This window comes from Motacilla alba, chromosome Z (genome assembly GCF_015832195.1).
Source record: "Motacilla alba alba isolate MOTALB_02 chromosome Z, Motacilla_alba_V1.0_pri, whole genome shotgun sequence".
NCBI lineage: Eukaryota > Metazoa > Chordata > Aves > Passeriformes > Motacillidae > Motacilla > Motacilla alba.
Genome location: NC_052046.1, coordinates 49,787,521 through 49,815,278, shown reverse-complemented (window position 1 = coordinate 49,815,278; position 27,758 = coordinate 49,787,521). Strand labels below are relative to the sequence as shown.

The 27,758-nt window shown below is 37.2% G+C and overlaps 1 protein-coding gene across 12 annotated transcripts in view; it reads left to right on the top strand.

Annotated features, from left to right (window-relative positions):
• The window catches only part of LOC119696000 (aminopeptidase O (putative)), a 172,489-nt gene that overhangs the window by 125,259 nt on the left and 19,472 nt on the right, over positions 1 to 27,758 (top strand). For 11 of the 12 annotated variants that reach the window (XR_005255474.1, XR_005255473.1, XM_038125423.1 and 8 more), the window contains one exon: positions 23,826 to 23,942. Coding sequence is in view for 9 of the 12 variants with exons in the window: in XM_038125423.1 (XP_037981351.1) it covers positions 23,826 to 23,942 (117 nt within the window). In the remaining 3 variants the exon portion in view is untranslated. Of the gene's footprint in view, positions 1 to 23,825; positions 23,943 to 27,758 lie in introns of those variants that run through there. The other variant, XR_005255475.1, reaches the window with a different exon arrangement.

Here is a 27,758-nt window from a genome sequence, read left to right as displayed (position 1 = left end):
AAACTAAATTTAGTCAGAATTGTAAAGCTTCCATGGATTCAAAGTTTTATTTGCAGTGTTAGTAGCTCACAGAATTTATTTTCCTCTCTTCCCACCATGTAAACATGAAGCTAAATTTATTTCTGGCTACTTTCAAGAGGTATTAAAAATTATGTTTCTAGTTTGCAGCCAGGGTTTATTTAAAGAAAAGAAGATGGGAGGCAAATTTTCCTTCAGAGGACTTGCATGAAATCTCGTCATTTCTGTCTTTTCTTTCAAGCTTCTCCCTAAGTCTTTGAGCACCATGGCAAGGTCAGAAGTCATGGAAGAGCATTACTGAATATTTAAAAATATCTTTTTTAGCTCCTGATTTGCTTGTATTTTTAAACTTATTTTTTTAAAGTCTTGCAGTATTATCATCACATAAAATATAAAGGCTGCAGCCTCTTCAGGCTCTGAGGTGTGGACATTCCTGGAAGAGTTTTTCTCAATCATTATGAGACTGTTGAGCAGTCTTCTATTTCAGAGACAGAAACAAGTATTACTGGTTTCAATATCATATGTATTTCATTACAAGTAAGTAATAACACACAGAATATTCTCATTGTGTTGCAAAATAAAAGAACACTATGGTTATACTTTATAGATTCCAAGTTAAAACTGTTAGGTGTTTCAGGTCTGTGGTTTTTCCCTCAGCCTAACACCCCTGTAGAAAGTAATATTTCTGTGCTTTTGACTACTGTTGATCATACTTGGATGCATCAATGCATTTCTGAATCTACAATCCCTTAAATAATCCTGTTTGCTAAATGTGGGGCGTTCTGAGGGCGTAGTAGTGTAATGTAGCGCGAATGATTTGTGTTTGACAGATGTAAAATTGTAAGATTACAAATTATTAAAGGAGTAATGAATGCAAATTGAAAGAGGGGAAAATCAGGTCAGATAGTGGGAAGAAGTTCTTTGCTGTGAGGGTGATGAGACACTGAAACAAGTTGTCCAGGAAGGATGTGGGTACCCTAGCCCTGGCAGTGTTTAAGGCCAGGCTGGATGGAGCTCTGAGCAACCCTGGTCTAGTGCCCTGCCCATCACACAAGGCATTGAGGTCTAGATGTTCTTTAAGGTCCATTCCAATCTCTTAACTTTATATGAATCTACTATTTGAATGAACTTATAAACATAGCTTTTGTTTGGTTATCTTCACATGGAGATAATACAGAGTCTTGTTCATGTTCATCATATTCATGTTCAGTGGTGGCTTGAGAGGACTGTAGAGAGAAATGGCCACGTCTAAAGAACCTGCTGTGATTTTGTGTCCTGTGCAATCATAGCTCACATATACAGCTCAGAAGTAACAGGAAAGGCAGCTGAGCCTGAGCTAACAGAAAACAGAGACTTCGCTTCACATATTCTGGAGTGATTTAGTTGCCAAATTAATACCTACTTATCTAGCTGCTGACTCATACAAGAATTGAAGCCATCCAAAAAGAGATGCTTTTGAGCCTAATTTCAGCAAGTTAATGTGGCCTAACCGTAATTGTACTTTCTATTTCTGCTGAATATGCTGCTGCAACAAAAGGGAGCTAGAATGCGGTAGTCAGTGGGCTAGAGTACCAAAGTTGGAGTTAAAACACAGTGCTAAGTAAGATTCACGATACTTTGAAAAATCACGGAATCACCAAATAGTTTGGGTTGGAGGAGACCTTTAAATGTCATCTAGTACACCCTTCTGCCGTGGAAGGGACATCTTCAACTAGATAAAGAGTGTCTGTGCTTCCTACACTTGATTTTCATCTATTTGCTGCAAACTTGTGTCTTAATGGGCTTAATGAATACTCATTACTTATTTGTTAAGCCACAAAAACCATCAAATCAAGCCAAGCCAGAGCAGAGAGGTTTTAATTTCCACTAGGGTCCAGATTTAGTTTTAAACTTTAAATTAGGACTGAAGCTTTGCCCAAACTGTCAATACTGTGCACCACATTATGCTTCTTGAAGGAAGATCCCTTGGAGGCAGGTTGTACATGGTGGTGCCAGCTCTCCTGTAAACAGGCTCCCAAGAGCAGAAACCCTTCTTTCACTTCATCAGACTAATGCAGTGCAAAAAAAAAAAGATCTGACTGTATGTTTCCATTGCGCAGAAGGTTTCTGTGGCTCCTTGTTGTCTTAGAAATAAAATAGTTTTACTGTGACATAAAGAAACATGATAATTTCCTTTGAGCAGATGCTGGAATTATTGTGGTTTATTTTTCTGAGAAGGAAACTTCTGTTAATTTTGAGTGTTATGAAGGCTGATACAACGTGACATGGAGAGAAAGCCATAGCCATGGAAGCAGTAGTCTGTAGGCACAGCATGTAAAGTTGCCCTTGTGGGGCTATTCTTATATTGTTCCTTTGATCGGGTCTGTGTTTTGGTCTGGCCACAAACACTGCATTTACAGTCATAGCCACATGAATGATCTGAAAGATGATGTGATTGTCATGGGATTAAATGACTCACTGAGATTTGCAGTGAATAAATCTTAGATCTCTTGCTTGCAAATAAAGTTGTTTCTCTGAAAATACAGTTAAAAGCATATAGGATACGATGTTTTTACCTAGTTGCACAAATTTTCTTAGCTGTATTAATTGGAAATCAGGAACTCTTTGGGATCACAGTGGAAACTGCTATAGCGTGCCTCTGTAAAAACAGTGTCCAGTTCTGTCTTGTTGAACATGTTTTTGTTAGTAATATTACCTATGCCAAGACAATGTTCTCTTTCCTTGCTAAAAGGAAAAAAAAAATGCACTACTTCCAGGAAGGCACAGGTTAAAAAGATACCTGGATATCTTGATTACTGTGTAATAAGCAGAGGAAGTAATTTTAGTTCTTGCCACTTGCAAGAAGTATTTTCCATGAATGAATATATTCTTTGAATTTTCAGACATTAGGTAATAGTATCTTTTCCTGTTTGTTTTGGGGGGTTAAACTGTAATTTACAGGGAGATGCCAGTTTCTACTGAAACTTTAATTTTTTATTTCTAGGAGTGCTGCCAGCTTCATCTTACCGTATTTCCTGAGCTGTGTGTTAAATTTTTGTTTTAAAGAGAAAGCTGTGAAGATCATGAGAGCGGGGAGTGGGGGTCAGGAGTGTGTGTGTGTGTGGTGGCGGCATTGCTTAGCATCCATAGATAGCAGTTTGTGAGTTTAAATGAAACACCAGCCAGGAGAACTTTGATGTCTAGGAACAGCAAGTAATTCAGCTCACAATGGTGTGATTATGGTGAGGGTACTTGGGCATTTGCCATGGCTGTTTTTCTCAAAGTGATGGAAACATCTAGTTGTTTTTTCTTGAAAAGAGAGTGCTAACAATGCACTAGCCATGCCATAAATTTTTGCATAAGAGCAAAGCATCTCTTTGTATGCTACTAGTAGACTGTTTGTTTGTGGGTTATCTTGGGATACCTGCCCTCAAGTGTATAGCAGAAGGGGCATGCAAAAAGGAGCAAACTTGAGCCTCTGAACTGAGTTATTAATCTATTTAGACATCCCTCGATCAGTGATTTTGGCTGTCTTAATCCATTGTTTAAATTTGGATTCAGTATTTACTTTCCATTTTGAAAGGAAGAGTCAAAGTCCTAGAATTAGGAAATTTAACAGGGTCATGTGTCTTGATTTTCTAGTTGTCTTAAAGGAGTCCTCTGTGTAATTATGGAACAACTGAAGGGAAGAAGGGCCTTTATTCAAAAACTGTTTTCAAAGTCTCTGAAAAACATCGTGAGACTTCAGTTTGAGCCTCATAGATTATCTGTTTTGACATTTTTGATCATAGTTTCAGTCCTGCCTGTTGTTACCCACAAAATTAAGTCTATGCACAAGAGGAATTACCAACTACTACTTTTAAAATTAAAAGTAGTCCTGGACTGCAAATTCATAGAATCATAATAGCAATAATCATGTATTAATTATTAGTATATTTATTGTCACTGCTAATAAATGTAGAACTTGAAAGCAGACAATAGTGGGAAGACACATCTGATTACTCAGTGTTGGGCTGCATTAATGGCAGAGTCTCATCAATGTGGGGAATACACCACATATCTTCTCACAGATGGTAATCTGGCACACATGAGAATTCTGCTTTTCAGTCTCTAGGCAATCTGTACAAGTCTAAAAAGTAAATGTAATTGGATAACAGTGTAATAGTAAAAATTCCTTGTGTAATTCCGAAGCTAAGGCAAACAAATTTTCAGCATACCCTAACCGTGTAGTAAATGTGGCTGTAGAGCTAGGAATTGTAGTTGTGAGCTACTGGATACTTCATCTTTCTGTAGGAACACTGTTCAGGAATAGCTAAATTAATTTAAGCTTCCTGAGTGGAAACAAAATCATGCACAAATCTGATTAGTAGGAGCCTGCAATGAGAGTTCCTATTGCAAATGTCTGTTGCAAATGGATGTTTATCTTAAATTACTGCTTCAAAGAGAGGTTTTTTAAAAAATGGTATTTATCTCCTTGAATAGCATTGTACTGAGAAAGCTGCAGTCTGAAGGATTGTGTCCAGGGAACAGATGCATCATGGACAGGAGTGGTGCCGACTTCGATCTGGTACACACATCCATAAGGACCACCTACAGGGAGGGAGGGTGTAATTCAATTTCCACACTCATTCAATTCCATGTCTTTCAATGTTGATAGTTGTGAGGGCACTTTTGCCTTGTGGATGGCTTTTCCAGTAGGGGCTGAACCAAGGCAAATAAGCTAATTTCACTTAGCTATCATTTTGCTGGTTGCTTTTGTTTTGGTGTTGCCTTTCTTCAGAAAGAAGCTATAAGAAGTTAAGCCTCTCTCTCCCATTTGGTAAATCTTTTTTTTGTATACAAGGTCATATGCCAAAAGTACATTTATCCTTTTACAATGCTGGAAGTATACAGAATAGACGCTATGAACATATTTCCTTTAACTCAGAAGCCAAGACTGACACAGCTTGCAGGGGGCTTGTCTGCATTTGCTCCTAATTCCACTAAGGAATACTACAAAAAGTGGAGAAGATGGCATTTTGCCCCTGCTGTACAAGTAAAAATATTGGAGATACAGCTATGTAAAGGTGTCAGGACTAGCCTCAAAGTGTGTGTATAAATAAAAACCTCTAATTTTCCTCATGAGACAACTTATTGTAACAGCCCTTTACATTTAGGGTAGCGCTGAGATGTAATTTTTAAGCCTTTTAAAGTTTCCTATTTTTGCAGTTTCCTCATACAAATCTTGCTGTTTCCAGTTGCTGAAGTCACGGCTTAGCATTTGTCTATTTACCTTCATGGCCACAAATAATTTCTCTAAAGCATTTAGAGACATCTAAAGTCAATTTACTAGAACAAGTTTTTTTGGCAATGTCCAGTGATCAAAACATATGTCAGAAAATGCTTTGATAATACATGCTTCTTATGCACCTATGCATGCTTTCTTGGTTTAGATTCCATAGCAGCTTCCTACTGATTTCTAAAAACCTTTCGTGTTGCAGTTGGAAAATATAACTTCTGAATTTCATCACTTTAATGGCATGTAGGTTACATAATTTTGTGTTGCTTCCCACATATATATTATTTTGAAACCTTTTTATTCCTATATATAAAATTAGTTTGACCCATACCAGTATACTTGGTATTGCCAAATAAGAATTGACGCAGTGTGCAGATGTCATCAATAATAAAATCTGTGAACAAGGTGTTTGGGAGTGTGTAATATGTTGACTTCAACCCCTATCAAATTTGAACAAGTCTATTCTCTGCAGCACTATGCTTTATGTTATGCTCTTTAATGTCTTTGTTTTTCAGCACTGCACTGAAAGTTTAAAGTTAACCAAAGAATATAAAATGTCAAAATAAATTTAAATGATCACAGTGTGTGTATTTTAAAACGATTACTCAGAAGGTGTTGTGTGCTCCACCCTGCAATCCTTGCAGATGAGTTTCACTGAAATCTGTGGGAATTTTGTCTCAACAAGTTCTGTTGCTAAAATCAAGTTTGTTACGTCTGAAAGGCTTAACATATAAATCTAGCGCAAAGCAAGGCAGTTGCAGCTCAGATTCCCTAGTTTCTAAAAACTGTGAACAGGTCTGGTTTAGATAGTCCACAAAGTGTAACAAAAAATAAAATCACTTTTAATATTCACAGCAAAACCATTTTTGATGTTAATATTGTCAGAAATAACTAGGCACATTTTTTTTTCTTTTTCTTCAACTTTGTTGTTATAAGGTGGTTCTCTGATGTCCTCTTCCAAAGTTTTAGCCTGAAGTCAGTTTAGTCAGATCTGTTCTGTCAGAATTCATCAGCTGTTGGAAGTATCTGTTCAGTATATTTTGTTTAAAATTCAATATTGCTCATTCTTAAAGTGTTTGTATGGATTTACAGTTTTCCCATTTACAGCATAGCATTGTATGCACACTTGTCAGAAAAGTAGTGCAAAATTGTATTAGCATTTTACATTGGTTCCCGCTAGTTTGCTCTGAGAAACACAGTTTGTTTGCAAGTTGTGAGGAAGCTGCAAATGTGCAAAAAAAAAAAGTACTTTTTAGACATCTGAACAGAAATTTCTCTTGTTACTTCATTCAAGGAGTAATAAAATCTGTATTTAAAAATGCATAGAATTTTTTCTATGTATTTGTTGATTTGTATAATTGGGGAAATTTGATTTATAGATTCACTGCAGCATTTTTTCCGGAGTAGTCGTGTATTAGGAACAGCAACAAATTTTAAATACAAGGCCAAGCTCTTATGCTGAATTAAAGTGTCTGTGATGCTTACCTAATGTGTTCTTTGAAGTGCCACATTATACAATTTAATTATGAAAATGTACGGGTAAGCTAATGTAGTTGGAAAATTAGCATCAGAGTTAATGTAGAAAAATGCAGAGATTTGATGTGAGCATGTAGTCTCCATGCTTGACTTTCTTTCTAATATTATTTTTCTTCTTATTATTTAGCAGTAAATGCATTTCAGTGAAGAGTACTTCTATCTGCCTTTTAGCAATATGGTTGAACATTGCTAAAAGTTGAATATGGTCACAGCTTTGAACATTGTTCAAGTATAAGCTAATTGTGAACTACTGAATGTTTTTGTCTAAGAAATAGAAATATGGGGTTGTTTCATAGTAATTACCAAAATTTTACTTTTGTTTATAGACATTATTATTTTTATTTTCTTTTTATTACGTTTTTTTATTTTATTAAAGTTTATAAATTAAAATATGGTAGAAAATGAATAATAGCAAAATACAGTTTGACAAAATCATTCTGTAGGTGTTAGGTGGCGTCATGTTCTGCCTTGAATTGTGCATTTTTCTGTCTTACAGCTTTGAATTACAACCAAATTCAATTGTTTCAACCACAAACAACAAAAGTTTAATTGTACTTATTCCCAGTTTCCAGGGATGTTTGTCTGTCTCTCTTAATTAAACAACACCCCCGGAAAGCCTTTAGACAGGGCTCAGGAGGGTTGTACAGAAGGAGTTTAGAGCTGGCTTTTGGGAACCAAGTATTTTCTGCACGAGATGTGCCGCTGGCACGAGTGGCTCCCGCTGGCCGCTGGGGGAGGTGGCCTTGTGTGCGCACACACGGCCTCTCCACGGCTGCAGTTTGCTTCCTCAATTTTGTAGCACAAGTCTTTGTTCCTATCCACTCCCTCTAGAAAGCCTGGGTTTCAATTGAGCAAAGTATGTTCGTTTTCCTCTTTTTTTTTAAACCTCAGCTTTATATAAATGTATGTAAGGTACTCCCCTGCTTTGATACCCTGCCAGATTTTGTGGTTTTACAACCCAGTTTCCTGGAGAGGGTTTTAAAAAAAAAAAAAAATTACTTTTTTTTTTTTTTTTTTTTTTTTTTCTCTCTTCCGTATTGCTGTGTGAGTAATTTAAAAACAAAACAAAACAAAAACTGACTGGAGGAAACAGTGAGATGTCGAACATTAAGTAAACTTTCCAAAAACAGAGGAAAATCCAATCACCAAAACCAAAGGAAAACATCCCAACAAGCGACCCAATGTCTATATAATAAATAAATACTTAAAAAAATTAATAAAAGGAAAAGTATGTTAGTGTAATGGAACTCACATTTTTCTCCTATGAATAACCTACAATGAATTCTTTAAAAGACAGACAATATTTGATTTAAACATAGATTGTATAAGTGGAAAGGAGAGGCGTTCAGCAAACAGCTGGCTAAAAGCCACCTAAAAGTATGTTTTCCCATGATTTTGAGGTCTCAACAGCCTGACTCAACAGCTTTTGTTCTATCCTTTGCAATTTTACATACCCAAAATCTAGAATAAACTAATCGGACTGGCTGTGTACTTGCTGCACTTAGAGCTGTGCTGTGATATACAGTGCGTGTGTGTATCACCACAGTATCGTGGGTCTACAAAGCGAGCACTTACTGGTGGAACTGGAAACCTGAGCCTTAAAAAATAAATATATTAATGGCAGTACTGTATACATTGAGAGGCCCTTAAATTGGTTTCCTTACTGTGAGCAGCAAGGGTTGTCATTTGCAGGGTTGCTAAACATAAATCAGTGATTTTCAGTGTTCAGACCAATAAGCTGTAATTGGTTTGGCAATACAAATTTATCCATGTAAATGCTGAAAATGCCAGTCACTACGGTTTGGGTTTTGTCTGTCTCCTGCTGCACCACCACCCCTCTCCCCTCCCTCCTCTGCCTCTGCTTTACTTTTCAAGTCAGTTCAAGCTGTATGGTGAAAGATCCCAAGGGGACTAAAAAAAGGGAAAACAAGTTTTCCAGAGAAAAACAGTCCTAAGCACTGTATGGAACTTAGGCAGCTGTGTGAAAAAAATTGCTTTCTGTTAATATCTCAATGTGTCTTTGTTGTCACCTTCCTGTTCTTCCCCTTGAGACACATCTCAGAAAGGTTCAGATCCCTATTTTGCTCCATGCAGATACATTCAAAACTAATCAGTATTGTAAACACTGCTTCTATTGGGGTAAACTATTTTTTTGACTACAAAGGGTAATACAGAAAGGCGGTATGTACTGCAAAGGCTGCTTATTTATACTGGCATTATTAATGATACAGACCTGGTAAAATACCATTGCTGCATTAGTTTCTTCCATCTAGACTGCCTATGAGCTGGGCTTGGAGTTGTGAAATCACAGAGACCAGCACTTTTACAGTCATTTACTGTAAGCATGCAAATTATATAACATTCATAATTAGCAGAAAATAGTTGCAATAGACTTATTTCCTTTTATTACTTTTATTTGCATTAAAATTTTATTTACAATAAAAAAATGCAGTTCTTTCGAAGATTGTGACATATGTGCTGTCTTTGGTAAACCTTGGTGCACTTGGTTTTTCAGCTATTAAAGTAAAAGGATGTGTTTATTGGTTATGTTTTCTGGAAGTCAGTGCACTAGTACCTGAAATTAAGAGTCCTTCTGCAAATGGACACACTCATCTTGTTATAGAAAGCAGAAGGGTAACATTTCTTCTTTTGGTCTTGACTTTTAAAAATGCAAATATATTAAGAGGCAGATGAAAAAGTGGTTTTCTTTTACATTGTTATTGCCCCTGGAACTGTAAGATTTGTCAAAACTAGTTTTGTGTTGTTTAATGCCAAAATTAAAATTTCTAATTAATGTGATTATTAGATGAGAGATAATATTCCCAGAAGAGCATTGAGTAAAAACGGCTACACTAAGCAAACAGAATAGGGAAGGAAAGAAGTGGAATATGATCATGACAGCAAGACGTAATTGGAAGGGTGGAGCATGTCCAAGACTGGTTTGTGATTGGATTTAGATTAAGAAGAAGAGCTTGTGTATTTAGTCTGAGAGAAGACAAATATTAGAGGCACCACAGCACAGCTGTAATCAGGTTAAAGGACTTTGTGCTCTTGCTAACAGAGTGGAACTGAAATTGCATTTTCAGTAAGTATGTTTTCATCTTTTGGCCTTTTTAGAGTAACAGTGCAGTTCTTTCGTCACGTGCTTTACCAATTCTTGGAGTAACTCAGCTGTTATGGGTTACAGCACTCATTTTGAGTATCAGCAAAAAATTCCTTTCATGTCGCCTTCTTGCCTCTATTGTCCATTTGCAATTAGAAGTTGATAAGAAGTTGGATTTATCATTAATCACTTGTTTCAGGTGTGTTTATGAAAGAATGTCAGTGTCTGTTGCTGAGTTCAATCACAATATTAAAACTCAGCTGAGAGTGTTTTACCTGGCAATGCCTCACTAAGCATTTACAGCACACCTGGTATCCGTTTGGTGATTTAGGGGTATAAGAGATACCGACTTCTTTAGGAAAAGGTTGTGAGGGAAAAATATTTCTAATACTCATGTAATCAGCTTGCTGTACCTATTTGGATTTTTTTTCAAGGCAAATTTTGTTTTAATTGTAAAATCTGTGACAGTTTAACATGCTTTTTGTTCTTTAAAGTGGATCTTTCTGGAATTTATGCAGACATAATTGACAAAATGAAGACAGACACACTGATTCATAGCTAAGCTGATTGTGGGCTGCAGTTTGTCCTTGTAACAACCAATGGCAAAATAACTATGAAGAGAAACATATTTCGCTCTACAGTGCCTGCTTTGCTTAGGGCTCTACAATGTATGCACTCTGGCTGGGAGGTGTTTAATTTGCAGAGGTGCTGAGTGTGCCTGGTTCCCAGCTTTCTGGGATTTACAGGTATGTATCCATCTGAAAGTTGGTGCTGCAGAGGCTTCCCAGGCTGGGGTCAGTGGTGCACAGAAACTGCAGCATATTGTTGGAGCTGAGATGTCTCTGGTTGAAAATGCCAGGGTAGCAAAAAGCATTAAATTTCCAATAATAAGTTGTTATTTTAGTCTATTTTCAGGCTGGGCTGGCTAAAGTTTTATACAAATTTATGACTTCTTTAGATTCTGCTGAGAATAAGCTGCTTTTAACAGAAATTTGTCTAAAGCCTGTATAATATGTTTTGAGCTAGTTTGAAAAAGCAATAACTGTACTATCACTGCAAAATTCTACAGGTTTTTTTGCCATTCATTTATTAAGCCCTCTAATGTCATTGTGAAAGGCACATTTAAGGGGGCCAAATGCATAAACTAGAGAGCAAGAATAGGCTGCTTCTTTCTGTGGAGGTACTCATGCACATCAAGTTAATTACACCTGAGTGTTTGCAGCATTGTGCACATAAACGATGATTTTCATGGGGTATTGTTGGTGTAGGTGATGATGTAGCTGGGATATTAAGGCATGTTCAGGGGATTATGTTAAAGCATGGGGAAAAAAACGCATAGCAAGCTTAAATCTCTACTGCTTAATTTGAGAGATAAGGGAGAAGTGCTATTGGCTTGGGTTTTTTTTAAAGACAGAACTATGAAGGGTTAATTTTGCCAGTGGAAAGTATTCCTTAATCATAGCTGTTTGCTCTATGTTACCATAGCTTTCCTAATTTCGAAGACTTGCAAATGCCATTAGAGTCAAAGTAGAGTAGTCAACTGCCAAGTTTTCATTTGTTAAAAATAGGAGTCCAGTGATAAGACATTTGTCTTAAATCAGTAAGACACCTTGGAAATTTTATTTGGAAAAATAATAAAAAAAGTATTTTTACAATCTTTTATAAACTGAGAACTTTAATGCCAAGTTTCTCTCTGGAGGAAAATTTTTACAGTGAAGTTATAAACACCTGAAAACTGCAGTTTATAATGGAAACTTAAGGTCCATTTTTGCTGCAGCAGCACACGTTTCTAAAATGAAAGAGACTGACTTAGCTAGAAGAGCTGAGAGACCAGCTGCTTGCTTTTGCTTCTTAAGAACAAGACCTATACTAAACAGATATTTTGCTTGTACAGTGGAATAGGTTGCCTTTCAGTATTCAAAAGCATTTATTACTTGTGTTAAATTAGTTTTAAATGATTGTTATCCAGCCATTTCTTACATTAGAGTGGGATTGCACTGTTTAAAACTTTTATGTGAATAACTTGGTGCTGTGACTGCAAAGCACTGCAGGTTCTCGCTAAAGCCAGCTTTCAGTCAACTGTAGATAAGATTATGAATTACTGTTGAAGTACTGCACTTAGTGGTTATCCGGCCATTTGTACTAAATAATACTCTGCTGCTCTACAGTCGGCCCACTGCTCCCTGGCATTATCTGCTTGATTATTTTCACATTTCTATGTAAATTCAGTGATGAAGTGCTGGTCTTATTCTCCTTCCTAGAAAAAAATAATCCCTTAAAGCTAATGGGAGCTCTCCTTCCATAAGAAGTATGTAATGAGCCCAAAAGTCAGCAGATTTTCTAGGTATCGTTCTTGGCAGTCAATATTCTTTCTTCCCCCTTGTTTCCTGAGGTAGAAGAGGTAGAAGTGAAATAGCATGCAGCCTTGGAAATAAGTAAGTGAATGCTGTTTGGTGGAGGATAGGCTCCCCCGTTCTCAGTTGTCTCGAATCTGCCTATTTACCAGGAAGTCTTGCTGTAGCCCATCCTGTTTCTTCAAGGGCTTAAGTAGGGCATAAAGTATCTGGAATGGAACCCAAAATGCACAGGGCAGGATATGGAGTGCTCTCTGCTTAACACATTTTAGGTCCTTTTGCTAAGGGGAAAAGTAATATTGAAAGGAATTGCAGTAAACTGAATAGTTTCTCTGCGCATTTATAGAGTAAAAATGAACACCTTTAGTCTGGAGGTTTTGGTTAAGAATTTGTTTTAATTTTTCTGCAACAACTGCTTTTACCGTTATTTTTTCAGTCAATTGTAAAGCATTGGAAATATTCAGGTATCTTTAAAAATTAAGGTTGTAGTAAATTATTGATGGAAAGTATGGTAGAAAATCTCTATTTGAAAATGCAGAACTTAGAACGCTCTTTGATTTCATCATGAAAACTCATCTTCGTATCTGCTTCTGGAAACCAAGTTGCAGGTACCTCTATTTTATGTTAAATGATTTGTAGTACTCTGCAATGTGATGCATAAACCTAATGGATGGAGGGTATAAAATCAAATTATTTTAAGCACTTCACTGAATCTTCCTTACAGATGCAAAAAAAACCAGCCAAACAACCAACCAAAAAAAAATCTTAAAACACCATCACTACTGTTTGGAGGCAGGTAAAAAAATTTGCTGAATTATTATGTGAGCGTATCTTTATATACTTGCATGCATATACCAGTATTACAGATGAGCATAAAAAGTTGCATGCAATTAATATGTTTAAAGCCTCTAGTTTTACCTCTTCTGTGAGACTGAATTTATAAGGTGGTTTATGCCTTAAATGTCATACTTTTATTCTTACTCCTTTATCAGCGTAGTAGTTACTTAGTATGTCTAAAATATTTTTTTCTGTTCCTGTCATGTTTTCCTAAAACCGACACATGTTTCTATAATCACAAAATGTACTAATTTTGGGGATATTTTTAAAGGAGAGCTGTTTGGAGGCTAGTGTTTTTATGCAATTCTGTTAAATTGAATAGAGTTTCCGCATAAAGAATCAAAAACCAAATCCATTGTCAAGATCAAAAAGTCATTATTAATATTGTGTCAATATGTGAAACTACTGGTTAGTACATGAGATAAAATAGTTCCTGATTGCTTTTTATGATTCACCTATCGTCCTAGACATTACAGAAAGTCTCATCTGAAACACATGAGCAGAGTGTAGCACTTACCACATTTTAAACTCATTTTATCTAATAATTACTTCTGAAAACATTAGTATTTCAATAATAACTTTATGGGTTTGGTGGGTTTGGTTTTTTTTTAATTTTTTTAAAGAAGTTCGGTTCCTGCATGCACTAATAGTATGCAAATACTGTCTCAGGCCACTAAATTTCTTGCACTCCTTCAAGCTAAATAATCCGTAAGTCAAACTGCAGTTTGGAAAAGTTTGTGTCTAGCAAGTTTGAGCTTGGATTATTTTTATAGTTAGTTTTAATCCACCTGTATAGGAGAAATATAGATTTTGAAATACAGATTTTGAAAGAGAAAAATTGGCAGTGACATCCTTGCTAGTAATTATAGTATCTTTTTAAACATCACTGGGCTTAATAATGATGTTGTGCAACACTTGTTCTCAGATCTTTTAATGGCTTGATTTTCGGTTTTTTTCCAGTGTTAATTGTCTTTTGCAACAGTTTAAATTAAAACCTTATCCATATTTTTAAAATCATGAATAAAAAGTAGTGGGATACACTTGTTCTGTTCCATAGCACACTAATCACAATAGGATTTGAGTAGCCTTCACAGAAGTATTAAGCAATGAACTTTCGTCTTGTAGACAAAAGTAAAGACAGTGTATTTCATTGTCTTACCCTCTGCTTCTGGAGAGAGCTGTATGCAGTGAAGCGTTTTGTTTCAGAAGTGGTTTTTTAGGAGGTAGAAGTTGTTGCTTTTTTTTTCTTTTAAGTACACCTTGTATGTATTTGTAGTAGAGCAGGCAAAACTGAGAAACTTGGCCTGCATCTGGATTGAGAGGTGGTGATGCTTGTGACCAGTCGTAGGTGATAGTACAAGTTTTGGGACAACTCATTGAAAGATCAGGTGCCTTTTCATGAAGTTGGTGTGCTTTGAGTGGAGAATTGTGGAGTGGAGGAAGTGCCTGGCTGTCACCTGTGATCTTTGAGCAGCAGTCTGCAGTAGCTGCCTCAGTGTAGTCTGCAGTGGTTGATTTCATGGTATTGTGGCAGGAAACACAAAAAACTTGAAAACCAGGTAACCATACAGTAACTTGTGTTGCTAGTCATGGTGCAGTGTTCAGTGCCAGTTATCTTCTAAAGTGCCAAAGGCTTTCTTTTGGGATGATGAGACGATATGTCTGAGAAGTGACAGCAGCTGTGGAACTAGATGACTTTCCACCACAGCAAAAGAGTTCTTTCAGACAACTGGGTAGTTTTAGTCCTGGCCATTGTGAGACCTTAGTTAAAAGAAAAAGTCTAGAAGCTGATGGCAGTGGATTGAAATCTCCATGTCTTTGATCAATGGGGACAGTTTCATGACTGCAAATTCTATATACTGCTTTTCTATGTTCCCAGCAGCACCTGTTCTTAGGTTCAGACTGTTAGAACTACATGTGTGTTAAGGTTGTCCATGATTAAGACTTTCTTGGTGGTATGTGTGCATTTCTGAAACTGGATTTCACTCAGTCTGGTCAACTGCATTCTCAAGAAATGAAAAAAATCCCAAGACCAACACCCAAAACAGCAACCAACCAGCAAACAACAAAACTACTCTAAAAGAAAAAGGAATCAAATGGATGTGGTGCATTGAAAAATTGTTGTGAGTATGCACAGGCTGTGTTGGACACACAGTCCACTAGAGCCAGATTTCATAGAAGAAAGAAAATATGGGAAATGCAGTTTATCTACAAATCTTAAAAGACACAGGACAAAATTAAACATGAAAGCCCTCATAACCTGTTGTTCTGAAATCAAAAAGAGTAGAAAAGAAAATAAATTCTTTGGATTCCAGTAGTAAAGGGTTAAGAGATGGAAGTGCAGGTTCCCATCTGTGCTTTAATGCTTTTGTCCAGGAAGGATTGTGACACTGTTAGTGCTTTATGATGAATCTCAGACAGCCCTCCCTGAAGTGGTGGTGTATCCTGCAGCTCCAGCATGAGCTGATTGATAAAACTTCCTTCAGTACAGCCATGCTAGTGAAAGCTTTGAAGACAATGAAAAGTTTTTTCTCTCTCTTTCTTTAGGTCCTTTCCCTGAATTCCAGCTGTTTGGGGCATCTAGTAGGTACTAGATCTAGTACCTTTGTACTTGATTTACCAGAAATGAATGTGTTCTGGTGAACAAGCTGAGATTTCCCCAAGAGCTGACCACACCGTAGGAGAGTTGGAAAACCTGTAGTGAATTCCTTGAAGATAACTATCCTAGCTCAACTCTGGGCATTGAGTAAGTCTTGCTTTGGTAGGTATAGACAGAACAAATTTCTGTGCCAGGAGTGGCCAAATGTGTACCAAACTTTCAAGGAAAAGGATTATACTTCTTCAAGCTGGCCCTTGCTCAGTTCTATTGTAAGAATATTTCATACTGAAGAGGTATCTTAACTTCCTGGGTTAGTTTCCAGAGATAGCATTTTTCATTTTCATTACTGGGTGGTGAGGTTACTTGCCCAGTAATTTGCTAGAAAAAATAGTTAATTTTCTTAGGCTCTCAGGTTTTTGTCTTTTTTCGTCTAGTACTTAGAATGAGAAGAATAAAGGAAATCTCTTGGGGTGCTGAGCGTGTTCTCACTGATGATTGTGGCTCACCATCATGCTTCTTCAGCTCTTCATTTTTCAGTGTCTGCTGTAGTCTGACACTTTCTTAATGTCTCAGAGGCCACTTGATAGCCAGTTGGTTTCAGAGGAGATAGATATTGGTCATTCAAGGTGAGATGGTTTATACTGCCGCTGATCAGCTTAAGCATGTGATTTGGAGCAGTTGACACCTACACTGTTTTGGGTGGACAAATTAGGAGGCAGATACTTGCACTTCAGCATCTGCTACAATGTGTGTATGAAATCTTCCCAACAATTGCTAAGACTTGGTGGTCTTTTCTGTGACTCCTCTAATAGGTAATAGACAGAGAATCTGGAAAATAAAACAAAAGGTCTTCTTGGCTTTGTTCTTTGCAGTTAGATTAATAGTTTGCTGAACCTGCAGTGCCTCTGCTGGGTGTGCTGTTAAATGAGAAAAGATGGTCTTAATGCCAGCTGCTTACAGCTGGTGAGCACTAACCACAGGGCTGATATTCTCATCATTCCTCTGCACTGCTGGGGACTCCTGAGATCGAGTGAAGGGATGACTGAAGATCTTGCTGCTGTCAGCATCACCTTTGGTTTGTATCACAATAATGCTGTTTGTGAAGTGTGTCTTGAGATCTGGAATTTGGCTTTCTGTGTCCTTTTTCTCTTGGTGTGGCCATTTAATCTGAAAGCAGGAGCAGCACATCCTGGAAGCATGATAGTAACTGGCAGGGCTGGTAATCTGCACAGAATAGAGAATGTGTAGCCCATTATGCTTGAAAGGGAATTATTATGCTTGAGGGTAAAGTTACAGTGAACTGTTTCTTTGAGAAAGCTAAGGTTGAGAAAAGCACTCCATAACCTGACTGAACCTGTAGTGGAAGCCACCTGTTTTCCATTTTGCTGGCTCAGCAATATGTTAGATCATGAAGGTTTAATCAATTTTGACATTTCAGTGCATTTATATTAGATTGCAGATGTTGAATTTCTTTGTAAGTGGATCTTCTCTCCATTAGGTAAATTATGGGAAAATGCTTCATACCAAAGCCTAAGAAAAAGTTCCAGTTCATGGGCTGGTAGCAGTGGCTGGCCTTTTAAAATTATTACCAGTAATATGTAACCAGAATATACAACACAGAATGTACAACAGCAATTTGTGTCCTTCATTCAGCAGTGTTTTCATATTTGTGGCTGGAACAAACCAAACCTTTGTGTTTTAGTAGGTATCAGCCTTAAAATTATTCCTGATAGAGCTTATTTGCTTTCAAAAAACAGCCTTAATTTTGATATATAAGGAGGAAAGTAACTGGGAACAAAATGCCAGTGCAATTGTTTATTAAATAAATTGATCTGTGTCATTTTTATGTTCTACTAGTAAGAAGTAGGTGATGCTAGGTATAAATGTCCCTCAAAAAGCGTTTTGAAGTAAAACACAAATGAAATGCTTATGAACTTGTTGGAATTATTATTTTTTGAAATAAGGCTTATTGAAGCAAAGTTCATTGGAACATATTTTTCATTATAATTATCAGGTACAATTCCTGGTTTGTGTTTTTAAAATAATTTTGTTCAAAAATGAATTGCTGAGCTTAGAAAGAGCCAACTGTACAGATACAGATAGACCACACACAGGGGGAAGAGATATCATACAAGTGCAGTTCATAAGTAGATGAGAATATGTTAGACTGAGATATTTTGCCTTCAAATATAGTGAGGACTAGTTATCTTTCATAAACATTGAAAGGGGAGCTGACTTTTCAACAAGAGAGAAGTCAAATAAACTCACCTAAATGAAGTTGAGCAGAACTGTCTTTTTCACTATGTGCTTGTGAAATTTTGTCAGCCTGTGGCAAAGTTGAGCTTTATTTTGCAAATCAGCGCAAAGCATATGTCAGCTGCAGAATACTTTTTTCCCCTGCATATTAATCAAACAGAAGACTAGTTCTTTCAGAGTTAAACTCTTTTCACTAGTATATTGCACTACACTAGTTAACAACTGTAAGTGTGGACATTTTTGTATTGATATTTATTCATATGTTACTTGATATGAATACATTTTTGCCCTTGGGTGGGGGGGAACATGTCTTGTTTTCATTTAAAAGAAGTCACTGTGCCAATCAGTATCTAAATAATATTGAGGTAAACAATGAAAACATGTGGTTAAAACCATGGTTGAGTAAACAGCGCTTTTTTGAATTTTCAAGCAAATTTTCAATTTGCTTAACAGTTTGAGGAATAAGGGGATTTGTTCTATAACAGTTTTTATTTAGTTGCAGCCTGTAGAAAAGAGCATTCAAGGCATAAAATGAAATTCACTCAGAGGTCCGTTTGATGATGTGAAGTAAAAGTGCAGAGATGGCCTGGACCTATAAATCCTGTCTCCTGGACTAGTAGCATTGCTTTCTTGACTGCAGTTTATGAGGAAATTGAACAGGCTGCACAAGGTTGATTCAGTTTCTCTGGAGGTATTTAAAAAAACATGTGGACTTGGTGCTTAGGAACATAGTTTAATGGTCAACATTGCAGTGCTGGATTAGTGGTTGTACTTGATGATATTAGAGGTCTTTTCCAACCTAAATGATTTTATGATCAAATTTTTTCTTAAGGGAATCATTCACAACTGAACTATGTAGTGGGGGTTTTCCCTTTCTTTCCTAAGAGGGGAGTGGGAAGGAATTTGGTTTGACTTAGGAAAACTTTGTATATAGAAATGAAAATACATTTTGTGGTTTTGGGGAAAGGACACAAGATTATCTACCACCAAGTACAGGAGAAATATACTGTGCCTTAAAAACTTTAAACATTTCTGTGTAATTTTCAAAGGTCAAATTGCTTTAATTCTCTATAAGGCCTTGTTTTTCTTGTATATCAGCCAGCATTTTCCAGTGCACACTAGTGATTTTTTTTCCTTTTCCCCCCTGTTTTTTGCTCAGTGTAAACAGTTCCTTGCTGTGGTTACACAGACAAATATAGCAGAGAACCCTTTCCTCAGAGAAGATTCTCCCTGTGCATTTTTTAACCATTTTTGGGAAGAATTGATCTATTCGTGCATGCAAGAGAGGGAGGCAGTAGCTGTAAATTGAAGTGACATCATATATATTACTCCCATTGATCCACTTTTAGACTAGAGCCAGGATAAAAGGAAATGGCATCAGGGAGGAAGTATGCTCATTTAGGCACAGATCCCAGTGTGATAATGGAGTAATAATAGAAATCACGCCACTGTCAATCCGTTGCTGCATTAGTCTGAGGCAGATTTTCCCTCCAAGGAGGCTTTCAATGACTTCATTCAAGTGCAGGCAGGAGCAAATGGGATATTCAACATACCAGCTGTACAACTTTAGTGATTTGTGTCCTGGTGGAGGGGTACAGTGCAAGTGCTGGTGGTGTGGATCAACTCAAGTAGATATATTTGTGTCACATTTCATGGCTGAAAGGTCAGTAGTCAAATGTTTCATTGGCAAATTTTTTTCTAGTATAAAGGGTGAATCTGGCATTTATTGTGTTTGTTAATGTAGAAATTGATAAATACACTCTTTCATGTGGGTGGTCTTCTGGGATGTGAGATTGTTGACCTGCTATACCAGATCTCTGAAGAGGAAAGATTTGTTTTCTTTGTGCTTTTTACAGATTAGGGATTGTATTTGGAAAATTCATAGTTTTGTTTGAAGATCATTTGTAGAAAACCTTTCAAACCTACTAATCTATTAAGATACTCTTGCAACACAGTATTATGGTTTAAGTGTTTTGTGTACTGATACAAATAAAATACAAAGTATGCTTTTCTTACTTCTAAGAGATTTAGTATACAGTGAATATCAGTTGTATTTTCAATTTATATATGTTTTCTTTATTTCTTTCATCTTGCATTTTTCAAATACAGAGCCAGTTTCGATATTCCCTATCATTTACAGTTTGTTTTAACGGTAATAGCCTCTTTACTCAAACTTTAAAGCTGCCACATCAGGTAACTTAGGGGAAGCAGGGAGCAAATGGTTGTTTAGTGGCAGGAGAAAGTGAACTCTTTCAGAAGGCTGAAGAGTTGGAGGAAAGGTCTTACAGTCTTGAGGGCAAGATTGTATATACAGTGTTGGGATACAGATGTATAGAGGAGATGATGTTTAATTACATGGGACATGACAGAAAACCTCTAGTGTGCTTGATCACAACATATTCATTTATATCCTCTTTGTAGTCACAGCTGGGGGAGGGCCAGCCTGAGAAATTATTTCCATGCAGCAGGCATAGGTTGGGACAGGAACTATCTACTTTACGGTATAAATAGATCCTGTTGCAGCAATCATTGACTTGATAAAAACTGTTTCTTGATCCTGACCACATTTCCTGATTGAAGTGATCTGCTTTCATAATTGCATATATTTGAACATTTTGATTGAGCATTCTCTGTTCTAGTTCAGAGTATGAAGGGGTTATTTTTTATTTTATTTTAGTTCATTTTATTTTATGAGGAACACTGAAATTTTGCATTTACTGTGTATGGTTGTTTTCTGAATGTTTTCAGCCTGAAGACACAACTTGAGAGTGTGACGATTATCCTGCTGTAACTTGCTGTATCTGTGTTGTGTATTTTTCTAGATGCTAGACATTTTCTACTTGTTAGATATTCAATATGCATTCACAGAAGATGAGCTGTTGTAAAAGGAAAGTGGTTGTACAGTGCTTGAAAAGGAATTTGCATTTAGGTCTCTACAGTATTTATGTTTAGATAGCACTTAAGGCAAGGGCCTCTTTGTATTAAGCATGAGGCAAACAAATTGAAAATTGACAACATGCATCCCAAACAATTTGCCTGGTATGAAAGATAAAGATGGAAAGTAACAGGTGGGCAGGGCAAATAAGGATGGTGATGGGAAAACAAAAAACAATGAGGGTGGGGTTTCTAACAGAAAATTCAAGTGCAAGTTTTGAAGCTTATTTATAACCATTAAAAAACTGTTTTGGTGAGAATGATACTCATATTGTTGTCTGTGGGGAAAAGAAAATGTCCGCACCCCTGAATGGATTTTGTAGCAGCTGGTGTTATGAAACCCTGGTTACAATTTTCTGTCTCTCGGCCCAAGTTAGGGTTTTAAAGCAGAGTCTCTTTTATTGAAAGGAAAGGTTAAAAGTGTAGATGGGAACGTTCCTCCTTTGTGTTAGAAACAAGTCAGAGAACAAACTGTAATAGCTGTGCCCAGTAGTGCCTCTGTGGGGAGAGGTCTGCCAGCCAGTGTTCCCCTGCCAGCGCCCCGCCCTCTCTGCCGGTGTTTGCTAACTCCTGCCTTGGACTGTAATTAATCCATGAGCTAAAAACTGGTATGTAAGGTATCATCTTGGGCAGATAGAATGTAGGAAAACAGCAGAAGCCATGGTCTTTTTCATAGAATCATAGAAGATGCTGAGTTTTGAAGGGGCCCACAAGGATCATCCAGTCCAATGCCTGGCCTTGTACAAGACACTTCAGTAATCACACCATATGCCTGACAGCATTGTCCAAACACTTCATGAACTCTTGGTTTTGTTTATTTGTTTGTTTGATTGGGGTTTTGTTTGTTTGTTTTACTAACTCTCAGAGTTTAACCGGCAATTCTGAAAAAGCTTCAGCCACGATGCAGCACTAGACAGACGTAAATTAAGGGCATGGCTGCTGCTCTGCTGTTGCTCTTTTGTTGTCTTCGATGAGATTCTGTAATGCTACCTTAAACAGTAGCTTTCTGTGGGTGAATCTGTGTAGCAATTATACTGCAGATATATTATAAAATACTCCGCTGTTCTGTACCTACGTATTCAAGCAACTGTTCTATAGCTTCTGCAAATTAAGTATTGTTCTTCTGTCTTTTTAGTTAGCAGTGAAAACTGTCTAGATCAGAAGTTACCTTTCTTTGTGTGGTGTTCTGGAACATTTTGTATTTTATTAGTAATCAGAATTAATTCTGTTTCCAAGTAGAGTCACTTCCCAGAAGCTTTCCCTGTTTTATTTTTTAACTTGTCTCACCAACCCCCTGGCAGCTGCTGTTGGACTCTGTAATAAGCATTTAAGCTGCCATTTTAGTGTTTGTCCTGAAATGAAGTATTCAATATTTTTAAATACCTGACCACTTTTAACAATACCATGTCATTGGCAGGCTTTGGTATTACTTACAAAATGTTTCACTAAGCACTAGTAAGATGTGAGGTATTTTCAGTCTCCAGGAATACAACGTTACCAATAAAAAAATGCAAAGAAATAAAAATGCAAAGAAACCAAAGCATTATCATAATAGAGATGCCCTTTCCTCTTTATTCTGATTTAGGTACTAGTCTAAAAGAGAAGAAAATGTCATGTTGATAAATTAGTTGTTAATGTAGATATTTTACAGATTAAGACTTATCAGAAGATCCTGAGTATCTTCATGGACTTGCTGTCTGAGATCAGGAGTCCAGTCATGTTCAATCCACATGTACAGCCCTGGCTGTGCGATGTGTTGTTGGAAGAGGCATTTCCTATAGCTGACTTCATTTCATCCCTGCTTAGCACATTGTCGTGGCAAAGCAGACATGGGCGAGCTGCAAGGTGGGAAGAGAAAATCACCAAATATGGTGAAAGCTGGAAGTACTGTCAAAGTAACAGGATGTCTTTTTTCATTAGTCTGTCCCAAGAACATCAGAAGTGAGCAGGGTTGGTTTCTTTTTGTATGCAAAAGCTTTACTGAAATTCTTTTCCCTTTCCCCTTCCTCCCCTGGTGCCCTGCAATGATGAATAGTGGAGAAAGTTTTGGGGCATATGACAAACTTCTGACTGATCACCTTGGAGTCTGATTTTCCAAGAGGTGTTTCCTGGCAGCTGATGCAATTTCTCTCTGAGCTCTGTTTGAATTATTTATTTGTTCATCCAATAAGCCTATTAAACAGAGCACTTAAGCACTGGCTACAATAGACTTCTTGTGCTGCCTTTTTTTTTTTTTTTCCGGTTACATTAGGTTCCAGCTCAAAATTATAAGTTCTGGAGTCAAGAAACTAACTGAAACTACTGAATATATATCCGTGTGTAGATGCTGTACCATTTGTGCCACAAATATAACATTCATGCATATTTCCCATGAAAGAATGCATGGTTTATGACTCATTGCACTAAAATATGCCTCAGAATGTGTTTTTACAACAATTTTTTGGTGGGTCACTTACTCATTTTGTGTTTCTTTGTTCACTATAAACATATCATGCAAATGCTTGTATATCAGATAACAACACCACTCTAAAAATTGTGTTCATATGTCTCATTGATTCCTCAAATTATGCGCTGTAAATTATTCTCTCTTCAAACCCAAACAAGATAGAATTACTTTTTTTATACATTCCATAAAAATTTTACTTATTAAGCTATGATTATATTTCAATAAGATAAGCATGTTTTAGATCTGACCTAACTATAGCAATGGAAACTATGGAAAATAAGTCCTAATTGTGCCCCAGCACAGTCTTTCAGAACACAGACACATAAACCCTGAGGTTTTTCAGAAACCAGCTAGAGGTCAAAGTTGTATTTAAAGCACATACTGGAAGTACACAGGTTATGACAATCTTGTCCTCTTTGGTTTGTTTCCATTTACATTCTCATCCAGAGATCTTCATTCACACATGGCATTTATTTTTCTTTTAGCTTCTCCCTGACCAGCTGGTCTTACTTCTGGAGTTCCTCTTGGAGGAGAAGACATTGTGTCCTAGGATACTGCAGTGCTTAGAGAGAACATACCAGCTCCGGGAGCAAGATGCTGAGGTAAGTCATGTAAAAACAAATCTCTCTAATGTACACCACTGTGTTGTTGATGAGGAATGACAGTGTTCCACTAGGAACCAGGCTCACTGCAGTTTTTGGGTTTTCTTCATGTCTGAATCTGAAACTGGATGATCTTAACTTCAGTGTTGTTGCATCTTCATGTGCCATAATGACTCAGTATTCCTGTGTGTTTTGTGTAGGTAGGTTCTGGTGTGTTTTGCATACTGTGGTAGTAAATTACAGCGCAACCCAGATGTCCAAACTATTTTACATGTACCTTAGGCAGCACATTTGTTCAAGTGTTAAATTTTTCACTACGTTTTTCTGTGTAGTGGAGCCCAGTTTGTTTTTGTTGTGATATTGTCTTCAAATGTAATCATGTCTGTTATAGTCTAAAAATATTTTCCCCCATTGTCAGCTCATATTGTTCCTCTTTGCATGCTCCAAAGTCTCACTTAGGATTTAGGAAAGTTAGCTTTCCAGAGAGACTACAGTGTTTTCTGGTTTGGGGCCCTGATTTAATGTTTTTTGCAGTTGCTTCTACTAAGTGCCAGTGACTTTAATAGCCCCCGAGGAAAACACTACTGTATATGATATCATAAAAGGTAGCATCCCTGCTCCAAAGTGCTTTATATCTTTGGGAGGCAAACCAGTAAATCTTTATTACCACGTGCAGAGAGGACTCTTAAGTCCCGTGGTTTTATTGAGCTGGGAGAGTTCTGAAAATTAATGCAGAAGTGGTGGCTGAAAGCACCCTTGCAAACAGCCTTTGCTTCGAGTATGTAGTATTCAGGAGGAGGTAAGAAAGAGATTAATATCTTTGAGTCTAGAGGTGTGTGTGTGTATATATGTATAAAACAAGGCTTAATTATGACAGATGACCAAGCTACTGTGCAATGAAGGAATATGGTGAACTTAACATTTGGCTCCTGTTTATTTGAAAACTACCTTGCAGAAGATTGCAGAAAGCCAGTGTGCTTGACTTACCCTGTTATTCTTGGAACTTTGTGGCAATTATGAGAATTGAAGGAGAGAGCAAAATCTGTCTTGTTACTCTTATGCTGAAGTTGCTGGGTAGATATTTCAAAAGACTCGGAAATCCAAACCTTAACGTAAAGATTGATAGAACAGATGTCTACCTTTTTCTCAGGAAAAAAACCAAACAAAAAAAAGAACAACATTTCAATTGCTGCTGTTTAGTGCACCTTTTTACTTTTTGTTGATACAGTTTTCCAAATGCCAGATTTGTTTTTAATTAGTAGTTGAATCAACATTTCTATTTATATGTATTAGAATATATTTTAATCACATCTGAATACCAGTGAAATGTCAGTGGTTCTATTATGGGAAGAGGAATTAACAGGGACATAGATCAAAGCAATAGCTGTGTTGTTGTTGCTGTTTCATGCCTATGAATTGTAAGCACCAAGCCACAAGCTTCAGTGTCTCAGGTTTTTCCTTCCTCTTCACTTTCATGATTTCTTTTTTCCTATCATTGTTACTGTAAAAGTACACAAACAATCTATCAGAATGTTTTTGTGAAAAACCTCCACAAACCCTCAAGATTAGGACCTCTATGAAATGAACATAATCTCCATTTTATTTTACAAGGTGAAACCAAGGGCTTAGCAGACGACTCACTTAGAAGTACAACTAAGATAAAATTACCATTAGCATTTTACCAGTCATCAGACCGCAGGCACCTACAGTCCTTTAAAGGGAACTAGCTCCCATGCCCTCATCTACCTGAGGAACAGACCATTTGGGCCTCATTCTCTTGTATGTGCATAGGGTATTTTTGTTGTTGTGACCCCTGGGCAAAGAGCTGCAGTCTGAGCCCTGTTCTTCTCTAGATTTAATTTGTGGATACACAAATCACAAATAGTGATCCTGTTGTATTACCGGAGTTCAAATGTTCTCAGTAGCTAAACATCAGAAATGGATTATTAAAAATTTGCATGCAGGCCAATAAAAGGAAACAGTCAGTGGTAGAGGGTTTATTCCAGGATTTTTGGAAGTGAGGTTGTCAGCTGTGTTCCATCCAGCAGCAGAAAGTTAAGAAATAAACTTGTTTTCTTATTTTTGAAAAGCAGCATTCACAATCATCTTCCAGTAGGGATAAGCAATGATATGGCCAAGAGTGTGAGAGGGTACATACACAAAAGAGTGTGGTTTTTTATGTATTTTCACAAAGTTTGGTCTTAAAATTTGTACATAATAATTTTGAAGATTATTACTGGGGGTCTATCTGTATTGCACAAGTACAGCATGGAAAGTCCTTGTTTATATTTCTTGAAGCTGTTCTGTGTGACTGAAGCATCTTTATTTTGACTTCAAAATTGACCATGCTTGTTGTAGTAAAGCATTGCATACCTGGTGGCTTCTGCACCTGCCCACAGCAAAGTGTAGGTCTGTCCCCAGCCAGTGAAGCTGACAACATCGTTTGGTACTCCTGACAATTTGTTACCATGTGCATGTCCAGATTTAACAACCTAGGGGTACTTGTTGCTTCAGAAAGAAGTGGAGGGTTTCCAGCAGGTAATCTGTCCTGAGTCAATTCCTTTGTGTCAGTCAGGAGAGGAGAGAGGTCAGAGTCAGCCTTGGCCTGGAATGTAAAGGTTGATCTCTCTTGAAGGGATCTCCACAGCTAGGCTCAGTGCAGTTCCTCTCCTCTCAAATTAGGTTTCAATGCAGATACGTAGGCTCAGTGTCTATCTTCCTACTAGGACAGACATTTGAATGCTTCTTTTAGCAAACAAAAAATAAATCATAGGTTAAGTAACATATTTGTGATTCATAATGTATAACTTTGGAGCCACAAGAGCCAGAACTGCAGATGGCTTAATCGCATTTCAGATTGGTCTGCCCCTAGTCTTGGATGCCAAGAGAGGCTTGTAGGGCATCTGCCAAATTGCAGAATTTGTGACTCCTTTCCACTTTTTGCAGTCCTCTTCTGTAACAAATAATTATTTCATTTTCCATTTACTCCTCAAACCTTGGAACATCTGAGAAGACACAAAACTACAAGTTTGTTTTCAAAGGATTAAATTCATTGATCTGAGCTGTTTGAATTGAGCATATCCAAGAGAGCTGTGTTTTAAAAGCAATGACGGTTTCAAAGTTTAAAGCCATTTTTCCATTCTTCTCTCTGTGCCTTCAGCATATTGTGGCTCAGGCAAGTAGTGTCAGACAAGTGGGAAGCATTGGATTGTGTCCTCAATTTTCTCTTCCTGTTCCCCCTGTCTTGTTGTGCTGCTTCCCACTACATAACAAAATAACTCACGCACAGGCTACATCTCCATGACATACCACATCCTGAATCGGAGAGAAGCATTATAAAAACTGGCTGCATTTTGAACATGACAAAGTCCAGCTGTAAGTTCAGCTGGCTGAGGAGAAATGGGATATGTTATAAAGCAGCAGCTACAGTTGCCATCAGACAGCACAGTGGGATAATAAAATTTAAAGCGGGTCTGGGGTTGTTTTTGTTTTGTTTCTTTCCAAAGTGGCTGTTCTAGGCAGCTGTTTCATTTATTCAATATCTAGTATCTGGCAGAATGTAGAGAGTTGGTCTACATGGAAAGTTTTGGGTGTCTAGTATTTTTTAAAATCTGTCTAACCTTGATGACATCTCTTCTGATGTGGCAGTGCAGTCTTACCTCATTTGAACAAGCTATTGAGAACTTTCATATAAATAAAGTGGAGTCAATAATTTATGAAAGACAACACCATGAGATCTGAGTTAACACTCAATGAATCTCTTAGCTAGATGAGCCCTCTCATTGCTCCCATTATTTCTGTTCTTAATTTGGCCAA